The following is an 18145-nucleotide window of genomic DNA, read 5'->3' as shown; positions in this document are numbered from 1 at the left end:
TTTTTTTTTTTTTTTTTTTTTTTTTTTTTTTTTTTTTTTTTTTTTTTTTTTTTTTTTTTTTTTTGGTAATTGTATGTTAGGTCTTACTTTACAAAATTGGAGGCCTTTTCTTTGATGGTTTCCTCTGTTCTTTGGGACTTGTTTTTTTATGCCCATGTATTCTTTAATTTTTTCCTCAAGGAAAGGTTTATTTATCAAAAAAATACAAAATAAAACCTCTAAGACCTCCTTTTCATCTTCCTCAATATCAATTCCTATTCGTCCACCAAATATTCAATTACACTTAGAGACAACAATTCCCAATTATATGTCTTGTACCAAAAGATCCTTCATCATTAGATCCAGGAATAAGTAATGATCTTCCCTTGCTCATAAAAAAGGTAAACAACTAGGTACTTATCCTACTTAACCACCATGGTTTGGCCTAGTCGTCATAAGAGTTCGATAAATATTGAAGGACCTAAACGGAATGTGTTCAAGTAATGGTGATCACCTACGAAGATTTAACATCTACAAGTACATTTTGGCAACAAAATGTAGTAGGGTCAAGCAATTGTCCCATAAGAATCGTCCACGTGTGCACAAAGTAACTCAAACACTCGAATATATTCTACTTCTCTTTTATCTCGTAACTCCATTTCTCATTTACTACATGTTTTTTTATTCTATCTTTCCTGCAACTATTCATTAAGTCAATTTTCTTGGTTGGTGCAAGCAACGTTAGAGAAGATGATTTTCTTAGATGATTGTATAGTATTATAGTTTTTGGAAGTTAGCATCCCTTGCAACATCAAAAGTCAACATTAATAGAGGATATCAAGCTCTCATCTCCTATCTCCTTTACAAAAAAAAAAACCCATGTCTTTTCAACTTCCTTAGACCGAACTTCCAATCTACTGCTAACTTAAAACATTGCTTAAACTCAGGCATTTAGCTTTTGGCTCCATGGTAATCACATCATGAATATTCAGTCAAGAACTTCTTTAAGGTAAGGGAACCACCAACTAGTTACATCTTGCCAATGGACGTAATTGCTCAAAGGCAATGTGATCTCTAGAAGGGAGTTAGCAACACTTTGTAGCATGTATACTAGACACTGGTTTCCGAGTCGATTAGACATGCCGAAAACTATTAATCCACGAAATTTCAATTTCAGCTAATTTTCAAATGAAATCAAGCTGAACGACATAAAATCACATTGCTATGTGGGATAATTACTACGCATTGATGTAGCCTAAAACCAAAGAATTGAAATTCTTACTTTCAATTGGTTTTTCTCCTCATTTCTTTGTTTTTTTCTTCTTCTATGTAATGTCCAAACTCTGGGCAGAGATTATCCTTTGGAACTATTATTAAGTTCTCGGGAGGAGAGGAAGAAGATTAACACTCACCTCGTTCGTGGAATTGACAACGGCATCTACCTCGAGATTCCATGGATTTCCCCTCCAGAGATATATTTTGGAATTAATTTCATGATCGACGGGAAATCTGGAAACCACTCCATTAGTCCCGCCCTCGGCGTCATCAGATGGAGACGTGAGAGGATCAGGAAAGTAGGAATTAGAGAAGGAAGGATCTTCGTTGACAAACTCCAATGAAGACCTATGTTCTGCATCACTCCATCGTGGAATTTGATCCAAATTTACAACATAATCCACGATATCTGTTGTTGTAGTTGTGGCCGCAGATGTAGCCACTGTTCTGTACATTTTAACAACGCCACCAAGCCCTTGCAAAGCTCAAAAATCGATGGCCAATGCAAATACCCACATTCATCAGAGAAATCCCTGAAACATCCCCTGTAAATTTTTCACACACAGAAGAAAAAAAAAAAGAAAAAAGCAAACGAAGTTCCATAAATAACAAAGAGTGAAATCAATTCAGAGAAGATCTCATAAAGTATTAACAAAACCAGTTTCAATTTGAAATCATTCCATAGCAACCCAAAAACGTACTGAATTTGATTTTGCAACCCTAACCAGACATTTTACATAGAAACAGGAAGCTATTAAGGAAATGAAAATTGAAAATAATGGAAAGAATCACAAAAATTGATGATGGGAGAAGATGGATGAAGAACCTGCAAATTGCTTTCGGGATTCCAGAAAGTGTTCCCTTTTTCCCCCCGGGCCTTGGTTCTTCGGATTAAAAAAAAACAGAAAAAGTCCAGCTAATTTTGATGAGTTGATGAAGAGAGAAAAAATGTTTTTTTTTTGGTTATTTGTTTCTTTTTGTCTTTTTCGATGGGAGGTCGTTCTTTGCATTTCAGTCCAATTGTTTTCTCCAAATTCGAAACGGCACACTCAACTTTTCATATTACAAATAATGCCCCTCAGAAGTTCTATTTTTAGAAAATCGGGACTAGGGGTGGGAGGTAAGGTATATATTTTGAACCCTATAACCACACAATTAAAACCGACAAAAAAAAAAAAAAACATCTATATTTCATATTATTTTTAAATACATTATTAAATAAAAAATACATTAATATCATTTAAATAAAAAATACATTAATATCATATTATTTTTAACGCAATATCAATAGTATAAATAAACTAACAATTATTTTTAACTCAATATCAATAATATAAATAAACTAACAAATAACCATTTATATATTTTATACTATTTTTAAATACATTAATTATTATAAAATGACTGTCAGTATATTTTGTACCATTTTAAAGACATTATTTATAATATGAGTAAATTAATAAACATAATATTAAAAAATAAATAATTTTAAATATCCAATTCTATCCAAAGTTACCCATAATATTTTTAAGTGGTGGAAAAAAATTTTATTATTTTATGAGTTATTTGAAATCTAAACCAGTTGGTACAAAATTGGATCCGTACCAAATTAGTTTCATTAGATTTTTCTAATTGTTCGAAGATTTTGTTTTAAACCTGAGACATGAAATCCAAGTTCTAATTTTTTTATTATCTGTTTGTTACAACTTATGGTACAGTGTTATATCCCAATTTATATTTTTTTTATTTTTGAGATTATTAAGAGCCCTCCCATTTTATCAATGTCATGCATAATTAGTCTGGTTAAGGTAAAATATTAGTTCTTATTTTTTAATTTTAGGATTTATCTTTGTATTTTTTCTTACTTCTAGAGTAACCAATGGTTCAGAAGTGCGGATAGTTAGTTGCCTTAAGTTGTATGGCAATGTTGAACTATGTTAGGATATTATAATTCTTTTTGGTTCTTGCTCAAGAATTTATTTGTTTGAATGTTTATTAATTTGTGTTTATTTGTGAACTTTTATAATTTGTGTTTGTTTGTGAACTTTTAATATATTTTATATTGTATCTAATAACTATGCACGGTGGATAAATAAAAAAATTTTAAAAAAATTATTAACCCAAGAAAAAATAGAGGGTTGGGAGGCTCCTACACACTTTCTCCCCCTCACTTCACTTGCAAACCGAAAAGATTAGGGAAAGAAAATACTATATCGAGAAGAGGAGGTGGAGAAGGACGAACCAGTGGTATTTTCAAACGAGTACGACGCCAGCGAGTTATTAGAGTCTCTACCCACGTCACGGAAGCAACGACAACCATTCAACACCGCCACGATAAGTGATACTGTACCTTTCGTAGTATACAATGTCATAATTCAATAAATTAGTTGCGCGTGAGGTAGTTCTATGCAAATCAGTGTCTTCATATGAGTTATTTTAGTTTAAATAGAAGTTTTAGTGTTAGTAAAATACAGCTACATTACAACATTTCATATTTCAGTTTTCTCTGTATTGTCTCATTTGAGTAATAATAATTTCAGATTTATTCACATTTTGAGTGTTAGATACTGTGTCAGTTGGTATCAGAGCTAGGTTGGTAACCAATGGCATGATATTATTATTCAACGAGATGAATGGTGGAAGTGCTTCTACGTGTATAGCTATGTTGTTGGTAATAATTATAATTATTAGAAGTTATGTATGAAAGTTTATCGACATGGACAAGATTTGTGGGATTTAATTGGAGTGATACAGAAATTCCAACAAATACTCCACAGAATGATGAATTACGCCGAAAATGGAAGATCAAATGGGAAAAAGCTTTATTTACCTTGCGAACTTTGATTAGCAAGAAATATATTGATCATGTTCGTGATTTAAAGTCACCAAAGCAAGTGTGAGAAACACTTCAAAAGTTGTTCACTAAGAAAAATACAGGATTGCAATTTCTAGAGAATGAAAAATCTGTGTTCTAAAATTTCAGAATTAAATGTTGAGTAGCCCGTGAGTGCTGTTTGATTACAACGTTATCTTATTCGTGGATTACGAAAAGACTTTATGCCCTTTGTTTCCTCAATACAAGGTGGGCAAATCAGCCTACAATTATTGAATTGGAGAATTTACTTTCTAGTCAGGAAGCTTTGATTGAGCAAATGACTAGCAGCAAAAAGCTTTCTCTAACGTCAGAAGATGTGTTGTATGTCAAAGATCAAAGGAGACAGAATTTTCATTCAAAACCTTCATCAAGCAATGAGAATCAATTCAAAAGTGAGAAATCGTCAAAGAACCCATTTAAAGCTTGTTACAAGTATGGAAAATCTAGCCATCTTAAACGAGATTATCGGGTGAAAGTGGTGTGTGATCATTGCAGAAAGCCAGACCATATTAAGCCAAATTGTCGAGTCAAAATGCAGGAATCAGAAGCAAATGTTGTACATGAAAGTAAAAATTCTTCAGATCCATTTTGGGAACACTGTTTAACTATTGAGGTTCTTGACCGGCCAACAAACGTGACTTCAGTTACACATCAAGATGATGTCTCTGCAGATGCTCGTGCCTTTATAGACTACAATGAAGAATGGATTGTCGATTCTGGTTGTTCTCATCATGCAACTGGAAACGAAACTCTTCTATCAGATGTTCGTCCACATTGTCAAAAAAATGTCATTGTGACAGCCGATAATTCAATGCATCCTGTGACAAAAGAAGAAGATTTGAATGATGAGAGTGTTCTACTCAAGAACGTTTATCATGTTCCTGATTTGAAGAAAAATCTTGTTTGTATCACAAATAACAGATTCAGGAAGAAAAGAATCTTTGTATGTTTTATCAGCTAGTGATGAATATATCAAGAAAGCTGGTCAATAATGCAAGCTCAACGCTTTGACATGCTCGTTTGGGTCACTAGGTTTTCAGTTGTGACATAAAATATCCACAAAACAACTTCTTGATGGTGTCCCTATTTTTAAAGATATTCAGCATGATGAGATTTGTCAAGGCTGTCAATATGGCAAGTTCAAAGAGTAGAGCTTCAATAGTATTGGAATTGATTCATTCTGATCCTTTGGGACCAACACAAACACAAAGCTATACTGGCCTTCGTTACGTGATGGTGTTTGCAGATGATTTCTCTCATTTCAGTTGAGAATACTTCTTAGAACATAAAAGTGAAACTTTTTCAAAGTTTATTCAGTTCAAGCATGTGGTAAAAAAAAGAATTTGAATTGAAAATCAAGTGCTTTCGCACCGATAATAGAGAAGAATTTCTTTCAAATGATTTTATGGAATATTATAAGGAGCATGTGATTCTGTGTCAACTGACTTGTCTAGAAACCCCGCAACAAAATGGGGTGGTTGAGCGCAAGTTAGCTATCTTACATCAGTTTGCTAGTCTTGGCTAAATGCGAGGAGTCTTTCAAGAGAGTTATGGGCATCAGCTTCTCAATCAGTTTGCCATGTTTTAAGCCTCCATGACCAGGGACAAAATCATCACCATTCGAGCTGATTTATCATCGTAAACCCAATGTGAGTTATTTTCGTAATTTTGGGTCTATTTGTTATGTTCACGTACTCAAATATAATTGAACTAAACTTGACCCAAAGGCCAAAAAATGCATTTTTGTTGGTTATGATACTCATAGAAAGGGTTGGAGGTGTATGGATTTGGAAACAAAGAAGGTTATTGTATCTCGTGATGTGGTGTTTGATGAATTTTCAAGTTACAAACACGATGCAGATGGTAGCAAAAGTATAACTACTGTTGCACTATTTCCCAGTGATTCTAAATTAGGGAGAAAAGATTTTTCAATTGCGCCAACCATTCAAGCCGAGGAGAATACTGAAGTAACTACAAATATTGAAGTTGCCGCAAGAAAAAATCCTCAAAGACAGAAAAAGTTACCAGATCCTGATTTTATAGTTGACATTAATCCATTTTCTGTTTTGTCTCGTTTTTATATGGGAGATACAAGTGAAAATGAGTCGAAGTTGTACGACGAAGCTAAAAGGACTTCAAAATGGGAAAATGCAATGATGGAAGAAATTTCAGCACTTGAAAGAAATGACACGTGGGAGCTTGTACCAAAGTCTCGTGATGCCGATTTACTTGTAGGTGGGTTTACAAGTTGAAGAAGAAAGTTGGTGGTAGAACTGATAGACTATGATAAGACTTCTAGTGGGTTCTCTCAGCAATATGGTCGAGACTATGATGAGACTTCTAGTCCGGTCGAAAGAATGGTAATATTACAGACAATCATCTTTTTAGCGGCTAGTAATTGCTGGAAATTATGACAGCTTGATGTGAAAAATGCTTTCTTATATAGAGAGTTGGATCCTTATATTTTTATGGAGCAGCTGCAAGAGTTACCTTTAAGAACATCCTGATTATGTGTGCAGACTTAAGAAAGCATTGTACGGACTCAAGCAAATTCCTCGTGCTTGGTTTGGTAAGATTGTTCAATATCTTAATTTTTATAGTTTTAAGTTTCATGTGCTGATTCGAGCTTATTTGTTAACAAAACAACAACTATATGCACCTGCTCTTACTTTATGTTGATGACATGATTATTACTGGTGATGATATTGTTGAAATCAGTAGTCTACAAGATGCCTTGTCTATTTGTTTTGAAATGAAAAGATGAGGAGAAGCTGATTGTTTTCTGGGTTTGGAAATTAAAACTGTGATGGTTATTTTCTCTCTCAAAATGAATATGCAGCAAGTTTATTGCAGTCGTTTATGCACCGAGAATTCAAGAGATAAAATTACTCCTATGAAACCAAATCTCAAATTATTTAGAAATGAAGAGAAATGATGCTACATTCTCTTGTCTTGGTAGTTTATTTTATTTAACAATTAGGCCAGACCAGACATTGCTCTTTCAGAATTGTTTCTGATCAACGAGACTCATTTAATTGCAACAAAACGAATTCTTTGTTACATCAAGCGTACTCGATTAATACATGAGAAATCAAAGTCATTTTTTCTGGAGTGGTTTTGTGGATGCTAATTGGGCTAATGACTTGAACCATAGATGATGCTGATCGGGCTAGTGACTTGAACCATAGATGCTCTCATACAAGTTTTTGTTTTACAAAAGGATCTGTGTTTTAGGTGCAGCAGTAATAGAAAGCAAAGCAGTGTTTATTTGTCCAATTGTAAAGTTGAATATGTAGGTGCTACAATGGCTAGTCAATAATGTTTGTGGCTAAAAGACTTATGCAAGAAAGAAATGATGTTCTCTTCAATTCAATTCAAATTAATTGTGACAATGAAAGTGGAACAAAACTTGCGGTAAATCTGGTGTTTCATGCTCGTTCGAAACATATTGAAATTCATTATCATTTTGTTAAAAAGAAATGTCAGACGTTGAATTGCAGAAAATACATACTAATGATCAAGTTCCAAACATGTTTATCAAGACACTTGACAGCTCTCCAAGTTATTGAGAAATAAACTTATCATCGACTTTCAAAATTTAGCCATTTATTCTAGTGTGAATCAGCCAAATTATTCATTTTTATTAGAGTCATTATTTATAAGCAGTTTCCTGAAGACATCTCTACTCGTCGTACCTCTGTTCCTCTTCTTGTACACATTTCAATACTTAATAGTAATTTATAACCCAACTGATGTAATACAATAGTTTATAGAAAAGCATTAGATTGGAGCTTACTCAAATATTGAAGTGACAGAATTTATAAGCTTACTCTTGCTTCACTCTAATCCTTCCTTTTGATAAAGAATATGAAACAGTAAGATTAAATGGCTTGCTCTAAATCCCAAAATAGTTTATGCTAATCCACTCCTGCCTTTTGCTTCAACATTGCGACGAAATTGTCTCTCTCCTCCGGCGACATGCCTTCTGCCGAACAATCTCCAACTCCCCATTCCGCACCACGGATGCAATATTTGTCAGCAATTTTCTGACGGTTCCTGATGTTTTGCACAACAATAGAGCAACAGTAATTTCCATCAGTTCAATGCATTAGTTCATTAACCAAATTTGTGATCAAACCTGAAAAAAAAAACAAGCGAAATCTTGTTTTACTTTTCCTTGTTCATCTTCGATCGCTCCAGAAGTTCCTTCAGCACGGGAGATGATTTGAATCTGGCATCAGCTTCCGCGTATTTCTTCTGGTTCTCTTCTGCACACCAGGTTCAAAAGTTAGGTTTATTGAACGATTGAAGCGTTTCTGTCCTCTTCAGATGAATTTGAATGTAATCGAACCATTAAAGCGATTGAGAAAGTCGATTTGAGGCAATTGCGGACCAGGAACCGATTCAATTCCCGAGAATCCTGATAGAAATCCAGCATTCGCTGCATATAATCGGCTAATTAATCAGCTTCGGATGCTAAACAGCACGAATCGATTCTTCAATCGAAAAAATTACCGAATATCAAGAATTACCAAAACGCAAAAATTCATTTCCGTACGGATTTGTGGATAAGACGAGGTAAACAACTATTTTTCCAAAAATGAAAACTGCTCGATAAATCAACTCGTGAAGAACACAGTAATGAAATTAAACCTGGAGTCGGCCACATGAGAAGGGAAATCGAGGCGACGAACGCGATGGATTTCTGAAGAACTGGCGAGCACGTTGAAGAAGACGACGAAGACGGAGAAGCGAGAGGAATTACAGGTTTCTCCATGGAAGTGAATCTGACATTGTTGTGAAGATTAGAAGAAATTTCAGAGGGCGGGAAGGTTGCGGATGGAATTCGAGCAAATGGTTGGGGAAGAAAGGGAAGGGATGAGGAACCCATTGTCGCTCTGTTCTTCCCTCCACCAAACGGCCAAGTTGAAAATCAATAAATAAATTATTTTGATAATTGTAAACCATGGTAGAGTTTCTAGGTCCAACCAACTTCACTTGGGTTGACCCTACTAGAAAGTAAGGCTGTAATTTATGAGAACGTTTTGAACTTGAATGGTGCGACAAGATACCTTTTTGTTATCTTATGTTAGTATAGACGCGTGCCTCCGATATTCATCTTCGTCATGATATCATGGGAGTCTTTTCTTTTCCGTGGCGTCCGACGATGTGTAATGCGTTTAGTCCAACTATGCCAGGTCTAGCGACGTGTACGTGCTACCTTTATATTTTTCAAGTAAATGTAAATCTCTCATGCACCGATGACGGTGACCACTGGAAAAGCTATGAAAGTCAGGGTAAATCATGATAAGCAATAGTATTGAATTTAATTAGCAGTTGATAGGTGTTTATTTATTATGAGATTTTCGCATGGGTTTAAAGCATGCATGCAGTGACGTCGCTGCTTAGGGTATGAAAATTAGGGGCGTTGTAAAAAAACACAACTGATGGAAACAAATTCCTGTTTGGAATACCCAAACCATGGATAGCAATAAACGAACACATCAAAGCAAACGACCTAGGAAATCACATCATGATCCGTAGCCATTTTTAAGAAAAGAAAATAAGAATTATTAAAATTTACCAAAATACTATGAACAGAATTATAAACGAAAATATAGAGGTGAGAAACACAGAGAAGTAAGATTGAAGGAGAAATAAAATCGAAGATATGAAGAAAAAAAAATATTAAATTGTTGATACTCGAGTATATAATAGTATAATAAATAATATTTGGATGATTGGATCTAAACAACACGATTTTTTTTTTGTTTATTTATGTTTTACAATAGAACGCAATTTAGAAACAATGAAAATATAAAAGTTGATTTTTAATGAGGCAATTAAGTTTATATTCAAAAAAGGTGAAGCATCGCCATAATGAGGACGAATTCGAAAGACAAAAGCAAAGACATTTTGAGCTGGAATAGAACTTTGGTTAAGGTCAACCAAGTAAGTGGCTTTACTATCGGTTCTGTCGGAAGACTTGTCTTATGTATAACGACATGTGCCTAGTGGCCCTTGCACGTGTCATTTATATTTTATGTTATATGATGATGTAATAATGTTGTAGGATGACATGATGATGTATATGATGAGTTGACGAAATTATGTGATGATGTAATGATGTTGTGTGATAATATGATGATGTTATATGATCATGTGACGACGTTATATGCTGATGTGATAATGTATATGATGTATATGAGATGATGACATGATAATGCATGATAACATGACGATGTAAGATGTATTAAATGTCATGATAGATTATGACGACGATTTTTCTAGGACACAACCCTAGTTAATGCTAATGATGATGATCGCATGAAGGTCAATGCATGCATGTTGCTTAGAGTAATATGTGGACGGGCATAGAGTTGTGTCATAATGATGATTTAAAGACGAAAACTATTACGACCTCATATACATCGGATTAATTCCCCATTTATGATGATGAGTAGGGACGCGTACTTTATGATAATGATGATGATCATGCCTCTCATAATACTCAGGGGTTTGTTGACCTCCAGACATTGCTACAGATAGATAGCTCGACTATGATGGGTCTAGGGGCGGTGCAATCCACCTGAGGATCCACATTCGTACGTGTGGGTCGTGTGTAGGGAAGTATTGCATATCCAATTTTGTCCGGACTAGAGGCTACCCCTATAATGATTTTAACTATAGATCCCTAATCATGACTTGCATGTGTTTACATTCTCTGATCTCAAGAGTGGGCTCACTTACTACCTTATGATGGTTTGAACGATAAGTCCCTAATCATGAGTTGCATGTGTTTGCATTCCCTAACCCAAATAATGAGTCACTGAGTATTTCTTAGAATACTCAAGTTTTGTGCTACTTCTATTTCAAGTAAAAACAAGATATCCCTGTACGGTTGACAACGACATCGCATTCAAGACCATGACATATGCATAGAATAATGATATTTTATTTCTTAGACTTTAGGTTAGGATAAAGTGTTCTAAATTTTATTGTTTATTTATTTCATTTAATGTTTTATAATGTTGTTTTAAAGATGTTTTTGAACACGTAAATCCATGACAATATTTTATGATGAAGTTTTAAATGTATAATTCCGCATTAGAGCATACGTTATGATAATGTCATGATAACAGTAGAGACTTTAGGTTAGTAGAAATCTAGGGTCATTACAATAACTACTCCGTAAGAACACATTCCCCAAATATTTTAACTAAGAGAAGCTCAAAAATTAAATGACCTCAAGATCCCATTATTACAATAACTACTCTGTAAGACCACATTCCCCAAATATATATGCATGATCGTAAGGATGTTAGAATACTACCGATTAATACAATCATGCACATACAACCTATCCTACACGATAAGAAAGAATATGAAAGAATGTCCGAGAATATTATCTCCAAACTAAAGAAGAATAGACCAAGATAATATAATGTTGGAAATGAACGCTTCACCCCACAATGGAAGCGTTGGAATTGGTTTTAATTTTATTTAGAATTAAATAAATCAAAAAGGTTAAGCAAACTTAGAATAAATATGAAAAAAATACGGGTGAGTGTGTAATCCAACTATATTTTATAAGATCTCCTTGTTAGCTCATATTAATACTAAAATGTTGAATTTATTCGATTTTTTTTAAATGTTTGGATTAAAATTTAATACATTAAATACATTAAATATAAATGAAAAATATATTTAATTTAAAAGGTTAAATTAAAATTTAAATATATTAAACATCAGAGTGAAAAATTATATTTATTAAATTTGATACATTAAATATTAAAATAGCATATTAATTAAAAATATATATTTAAAATTTGGAGAATGAGAAAATTTATATTTATTTGATAAAGATTCTCTCAATCTCTTGGTTCGAGAGGACACTTTATACAGGAGAATCAATCATTGGAAGACGGATTAGGATTTAAAATGATTAGAATTTAAATTCGAATTTGTCACATATGATGGCTCCGACAGTCCCCATACATCCCCTACGACATAGTCACCTATTTACTCTTTCACGTATCAATATGAGTTCTTCCACCATGTTTTCTTCTTACTTACATTCGAAGAAAAATTCTTAAGATGTCATCCAACGTTGGATTGCTCCAAACAAAGCATGCTTAACTAGAAAATTTTTATGAAGCCAGCGAAAAGATAGTATTATAAATAGAGTTAGGGATGAAATTGGAGAGAGAGAAAGAAATAGAGAAATAGATAAGTATCATTCATTTATTGGTCATTATCTAAAATTCATATAAATGCAATTGAGTTGGTCCAGAGCTTTCTATTCGAATGAGGAACTCCAGATTGCTTCCTTGAAAGTCAGAAATGTTGGAAAAATAACAATAGTGGGATTGTTTGAAAATTCACCAAATCATATAGTTTAAGACATTTCATGAAGATATATCATTCATAAGCTTTTCCAAAGCATGGAGTGAAATGTAAAATATCAGCAAAGATGGCAATGCAAAAAGGAAAGTTATTAGCAAGTAAAGCAGCAAGATGAGTGCACTTCCAGGGATTACAAAAACTACTATCAGAACAAATATGACAGCCAGTAGAAACTTGAAGATTAAATGGATGACGCAATCTAAATGTTCATAGGAAAACAACCGTCGTCGCCTCTCTATTCCGTGGCGACTAACACGACCGTCTGAAAACGAATGCCTCTGAGAAGCATCGGCGTCGGATGGAGGCAGAGAAAAAACTGGTTGATTATCCCCATTGAAGGGGTGATCAAGTTTTCCCTCATTGCCATTAAGGCTCTCAACCATCCAAAGAAGAAAAAAGTTCTTGCTGGGAAACTTCAGGTTCCCCTTGTATACGACCCGTAAGGAAAGCTGATGACACCACGGGCACGATATGAAGATCGGGATTCGGATTTGGCGAGTTGCTAGTTTCAGCACATACCCTTGAAGGCCTAATACACAATTTCTGCATAATGTATGGCCACACCATAAGACATACGGCACATTCTCCACAATGTTGAAAGATTCCCAGCATATTGGGCATTCCAATTCTTCATCTCTACTGTCTTCCGAGCACACCTCGTCGTCCGAGCACTCCCAGAAAGCTTGCTTAGATACAGCAGAGTTATTCTTAGATCGAATGCCAGCGAAGGCGTTCGATGCTAGCTTCCACATCCTGGCAGAAGAATTGTTTCAATAGGCTACAGACAGGACATCTGCAAAATGGATGTTCTTCATCTATGAAAGAAAATCTACAATTTTCACTAAGTTTCCTTCTCCCTATATTCAATCCAAGAAATTGCACTTCTCAAACCCAAACAAACAAGTTTCAAATGAGAGATCCAACAAAGGAGTTACTTGAATGATGCAGAGCTTTCTACAAAAATATCTTTGAAAACAATCTTTAGAAATCTGTGGAACCTCTTTAGTAAAATTGAAAAAATCAATGGTATCAAATTATCACTTTGATGGAAAATTTTATATAAATAAGGACATTTTTCATCCAAAGATTTCAACAACAATCAACAACCAGTTCTAAGCATGCATACACGAGAGAGTCATCGATCATACGGCTGTGCCAATTCAACAATTTTCGACATTCAAACCTTCAGCAAATAAGTAGACTATCCACCAAAAAACAACAAAAGAAAAGCAAGAACTCGCAAAAATAGAAAAAATACAGCGGAAGTCCAGTATGCGTACCAAGTCTCACAAAATAATCAACACCGAAGAATGTTGGCATACATTGTAACAGAGATGTAACCATCCGATAAACGCCATATCGCAGAAGATAGAAAAAGAAGAAAACAAATTGCTTCCCAGAAAATGCACTTGCTTCAAGATCAAAGATTCAATTAAAAAAAAAAAAAGTCGCAAAATTATTGACGACAACAACAACAACAACAACAACAACAACATCCATCGCCCTCAACAATACAGCGGAGAAATGTAATCATTCTTACAAATCGACGGGAGAATCGAAATTCAAGAGAATCCTAATCAAAATCAAACGAAACATGAAACAAAAAAATCAAAATCAAAATGAAAATCAAAGACGAACGTAAAGTGTTGTTACCTTTAGAGAAACTGGATGAACATGAATTTGCAAGAACACGGAAGGATTCAGAAAAAGAACAGAGAACCAGAAAAATATCGAGGAGGAAGGTCGCTATCTTCCCCCTTCATATTCTCTCAGCCAAGCCAAAGTGCAGGATGCCGATTGCGTTTTGGAGGAGAGTTTCGAATTCATATTCCTGTGTAGTTCAGAATATGATTTTGTTCCACACAAATGAGAATAATAAATGTTTATTTATTTTTTTTTTTCAAATTAATTAATTATACATTTAATTTATTATCAATTTCTAACGTTTCTTGAATCACTCAAATCATAGCTCAAACGAAAAAGTTAGAGCTGAAATAAAAAATAACCAAATGTGAGAGGTAACGACGAGTTATGTATAAATAAAATAATAAAAATTGAAAATAACATAAAGTTAAGATGTCATATACTAACTTATATGCTACTATATGGAAATGCAAACTGGCCTATACTAACCTACCGTCTACTAAATTCAAATTGCAAACTACCTTATGTATGTACCACGGTTTTCTAGGTTGCGATGCCATCGTTAGCCGTACAGGGAGTCTTGCGTTTACCTATAAAAATGAGAGTTCACATGACTTTGAGTATTTTAAGAAACCTATCATATCCCGTCTATATCAGAGTTATTTCTTTTGTGGTTTGCCAAACAATGTTTCTCTTTCTCTCACAGAGCTAGACATTTCTCGTTCTCTCTCTCGTTCCTTCTCTTTTCCTTGCCGGTGGTCTCTAAGAGAAGCAGCAGAAAAGTTGCGATGACTTGGGTGTAACGTGAGTGTCGAGGAAGCGTGGAACCGCTTACTCTGTGCGTTGCCTGAGAATTTCGGTGAGGCGCTGAAATTTTGGAGTTTTCTGGTGACTCAATTTTTTTTTCTCCAAGAGTGTCAAGGAAGCGTGGAACGCTTACTCCGTGAATTGCCTGAAAATTCCGGAGTCGTTGGAATTTTTGAGTTTTCTGATGACTCAATTTTTTTTTTCTCCAACTTTCCAATTTTATTTCTCTTCATAGATATTTTTATTGTATTTTGAGGAAATAATTGTGAAACTTAAGATATTTTTATTGTATTGTGAAAAAATAGCTGTGAGTGCTCAACTTGAGCATCTAATTCTTCAGAGATATTTTATTGTATTGTGAGGAGATAGTTTTATTGTATTGTGAGGAAATAGTTGTAAGTGCTCAACTTGAGCAACTACTCTTTTTTTTATATAAAATTTCAATTATGGTAATTGTTAGATTTTGGTCGTAAAAAGGATTGAGTTTGCTCTTGACCTCCTAAAAGAGCTAGGTAAAAAGGATTGAGTTTGCTCCTGACCTCCTAAAAGAGCTAGGTAGCTGTTCAATTCTGAGGGAGGAAAGAGTCAGTAAAGTTTTATATTCAAATTTACAAGAGGTGGTTGAGAGAGTAGAGTAAATAGCATTTGACAAACCACTCCAAAACTACTTTTCTATTTAATTTCAAAATTATTATTGCAATTTATGGCATATTCTAAGTTTTTTTTTTTTTGTGATAGTGTATTGTTTTGAATTGAATTATTTTTTATATACTTATTATATTAATGATTATCTTTAGTTATTTCTAAAAGTTTTAATAATACGAAAAGTTAAGTATACTTAAATAATTTTATTACTAAAATCCTATTCAACCCTCTAAAGTCATCGTGACAACAATTAGTATTGAGAGCAAGTTGCTCTTATAGATTATATATATATATATATAGATATATATAAACTTTATTGTTAGAGCTTATAACAAAACGGCCGGTTAATAACAACTTTAGCTTGTATCAATTTAATTACTGGCCCTTTGCATGTACCTGAAAGACCAATTACAAGAAGCAAGGCAAAGAAGATACAAGAGGCCTATACATTACCTTCAAAGGCTAGCTAGTGTACAAGTTGAAACAAACACTTTTGAGCCCAAATTTTTTTATATCATTAGCATATTAAATCAAGAAAATAATGAAGTGGCTAACATTGAAAAGTGATTAGAAGACTTTGCCTTTGGTTGTTGAATTACCAATTAAGACAATTTATGTTTGTCTTATTTTCTTCGTTTTGTATTTTTGTATTTACAAGCTTTTATTGATAGTTGTAATTTGTAGTTGGTAGATGAACTTCATTATATTTGGTTATCTTTTTAGTCTATTTAAAGACATGTAATATTCATGCTTAAAATCATTGTTGAATACAAAGAAAATCGGTGTGTTTTCTTGATACCTTTTTGGTATTATTCTTTTTCAAACCTTGCTTTAGGTTTGATGTCTAAATCGATTCATTGAATTAGTTTTGATCCAGCTAACTATGGAGTGAGTCGTCTTGGAATCTAAGAATGGCTAGAATAGATTCCAAGTTCGATCTAAGAGTCATTCATCTTTAACCAGCTCTTGATTGGAATCAATTCGTTAAGTTAGCTTCTTTTGCGAACGTTTGCAAGGATTTTAAAAAGACATCTAACTTTAAAAAATCCAGCATTGTTGGCACTTATCAACCCCTAGTGTCCTTATTTTGATGGAACAAATTAGGCTTCGAAAACTAGAAAAATAATTTACAAGTAATCTATTGATTATCAATTATGGTTGAATATTAGTTATTATTTGAACGTACAATCTATTGATTATCAATTATGGTTGAATGTTAGTAAACGTTGTTATGTTACAATAAAAATTATTAATAATATTGAGGTGCCTAAAACATAAGCGAATGAAAATTTATTTGCAATCTATTGACCATAAATTATGGTTCCATATTAGTTAATAATATTGAGGTGCAATCTATCGATTATCAATTATGGTTTAAAGTTAGTAAACAATATTACATTGCAAAAAAAATTGTTAATAATATTGAAATGCATTGTCACTTGAGGGTCGTTTATGAGTATTGACTCGATCTATGTATTTTGGGTCTTTTATATTTCATATCTCGAACCCTTTCTCCGTCTGTAACAAACCTTTAACGGCGCATGTTTGTATTGCTTTTCAATTTGTCTTAGTCGCGGCGTTTTGATTTTAAATTGCACTATTTTAATGTTTAATTTAATTTTGCTTTTATTTTTATTTTCCTTTCTTTTTGTCATTTTCGTCACGGTTTGAGATTTGAAGCCTCGAAAAATCACGTAACGAAAGACTCAACGACTCTTGGTCCAGCTTAAACAGTCCGTTGGACCGATCAACCTAGACCTCTGATACCAAGTTTAGTTCATAAATTTCTTGGCTGAATCAAGCATGCAACGTGCTCACAATGATTCCACCCTAGTCCTTGTCGATTCCGACAAGTATTTCTTCAATGGAAGTCCAAAACAATCAATTACACGCTCAATGTGTGTTCGAGGGCACGGTTCTCGGGCTTATATCAAGCTCTAGAGCTCTTAAACTTTCTCGTAGAGGTCCAAAATGAATCGAGATTATAAAAACAAAAATAAAAATAAAAATTTCAAATATGGCGTCGCCCAGACTTGAACTGGAGACCTTCAGTGTGTTAGACTGACGTGATAACCAACTACACCACGACACCGTTGGGAGCCTCTCCAGAAGGTCAGACAACCATAGAGTTAAGCCCAAGCTTCCTAGAGCCTATTGAAAAGCCCGTGGAAACCTACTGAGAACTGGATGCGATGATAGCCTACAAGTAGGCTGCTTACCGAGTACATTTTATTTACTCGCCGCATTTTAGATTTCTTTTTCAGGTCTTCGCTAGCCGTCGCTCGAGGTGGGGGAGCGTTTGAGAGCTGCATTGCCACTTGAGGGTCGCTTATGAGTGTCGACCCAGTCTGTGTACTTTGGGCCTTTTATATTTCGTTCGAAATAGTATCCCGAACCCTTTCTCCGTCTGTAACAAACCTTTAACGGCGCATGTTTGTATTGCTTTTCAATTTGTCTTAGTCGCGGCGTTGTTTGATTTTAAATTGCACTATTTTAATGTTTAATTTAATTTTG

General features: G+C 34.1%; 3 protein-coding genes and 1 non-coding gene across 6 annotated transcripts in view; all 4 read right to left on the bottom strand.

Annotated features, from left to right (window-relative positions):
- Positions 1–2204, bottom strand: part of LOC111450452 (protein GDAP2 homolog) — a 15860-nt gene extending 13656 nt beyond the window's left edge. Inside the window, exons 1-2 of one of the 2 annotated variants that reach the window (XM_023090603.1) lie at positions 2081–2204; positions 1392–1799 (exon numbers count right to left, since the gene is read on the bottom strand). In XM_023090603.1, the coding sequence (XP_022946371.1) occupies positions 1392–1709 (318 nt within the window). In that variant the 5' untranslated portion in view covers positions 1710–1799; positions 2081–2204. The remainder of the gene's footprint in view (positions 1–1391; positions 1800–2080) is intronic. The other variant, XM_023090604.1, reaches the window with a different exon arrangement.
- Positions 1–9073, bottom strand: part of LOC111450455 — a 10165-nt gene extending 1092 nt beyond the window's left edge. The window contains exons 1-4 of one of the 2 annotated variants that reach the window (XR_002711814.1): positions 8783–9073; positions 8481–8570; positions 8301–8397; positions 7960–8185 (exon numbers count right to left, since the gene is read on the bottom strand). Coding sequence is in view for 1 of the 2 variants with exons in the window: in XM_023090606.1 (XP_022946374.1) it covers positions 8047–8185; positions 8301–8397; positions 8481–8570; positions 8783–9020 (564 nt within the window). In the remaining variant the exon portion in view is untranslated. Of the gene's footprint in view, positions 1–7852; positions 8186–8300; positions 8398–8480; positions 8571–8782 lie in introns of those variants that run through there. The other variant, XM_023090606.1, reaches the window with a different exon arrangement.
- Positions 9074–12537: 3464 nt separating this feature from the next.
- LOC111450453 lies at positions 12538–14363 on the bottom strand. Its single transcript, XM_023090605.1, has 2 exons — positions 14189–14363; positions 12538–13328 (listed from the first exon to the last, which is right to left on the bottom strand). The coding sequence occupies exon 2, from the start codon at positions 13285–13287 to the stop codon at positions 12538–12540; it is 750 nt and encodes a 249-aa protein (XP_022946373.1). The 5' UTR covers positions 13288–13328; positions 14189–14363.
- A 3286-nt stretch (positions 14364–17649) lies between these two features.
- TRNAV-AAC lies at positions 17650–17723 on the bottom strand. Its single transcript has one exon. It is a non-coding gene; the product is annotated as a tRNA-Val (tRNA).
- Positions 17724–18145: the final 422 nt, after the last annotated feature.

The sequence above is a fragment of the Cucurbita moschata genome, unplaced genomic scaffold (assembly GCF_002738365.1).
Source record: "Cucurbita moschata cultivar Rifu unplaced genomic scaffold, Cmos_1.0 Cmo_Scf00012, whole genome shotgun sequence".
NCBI classification, from domain to species: domain Eukaryota; kingdom Viridiplantae; phylum Streptophyta; class Magnoliopsida; order Cucurbitales; family Cucurbitaceae; genus Cucurbita; species Cucurbita moschata.
The sequence above is the reverse complement of the archived record's forward strand: the minus strand, read 5'-3'. Positions and strand labels throughout refer to the sequence as shown.

Bases quoted from the DNA above. Each gene is read 5' to 3' on its own strand.
- LOC111450453 (XM_023090605.1), bottom strand. From the start codon at position 13,287: ATGTGGAAGCTAGCATCGAACGCCTTCGCTGGCATTCGATCTAAGAAT.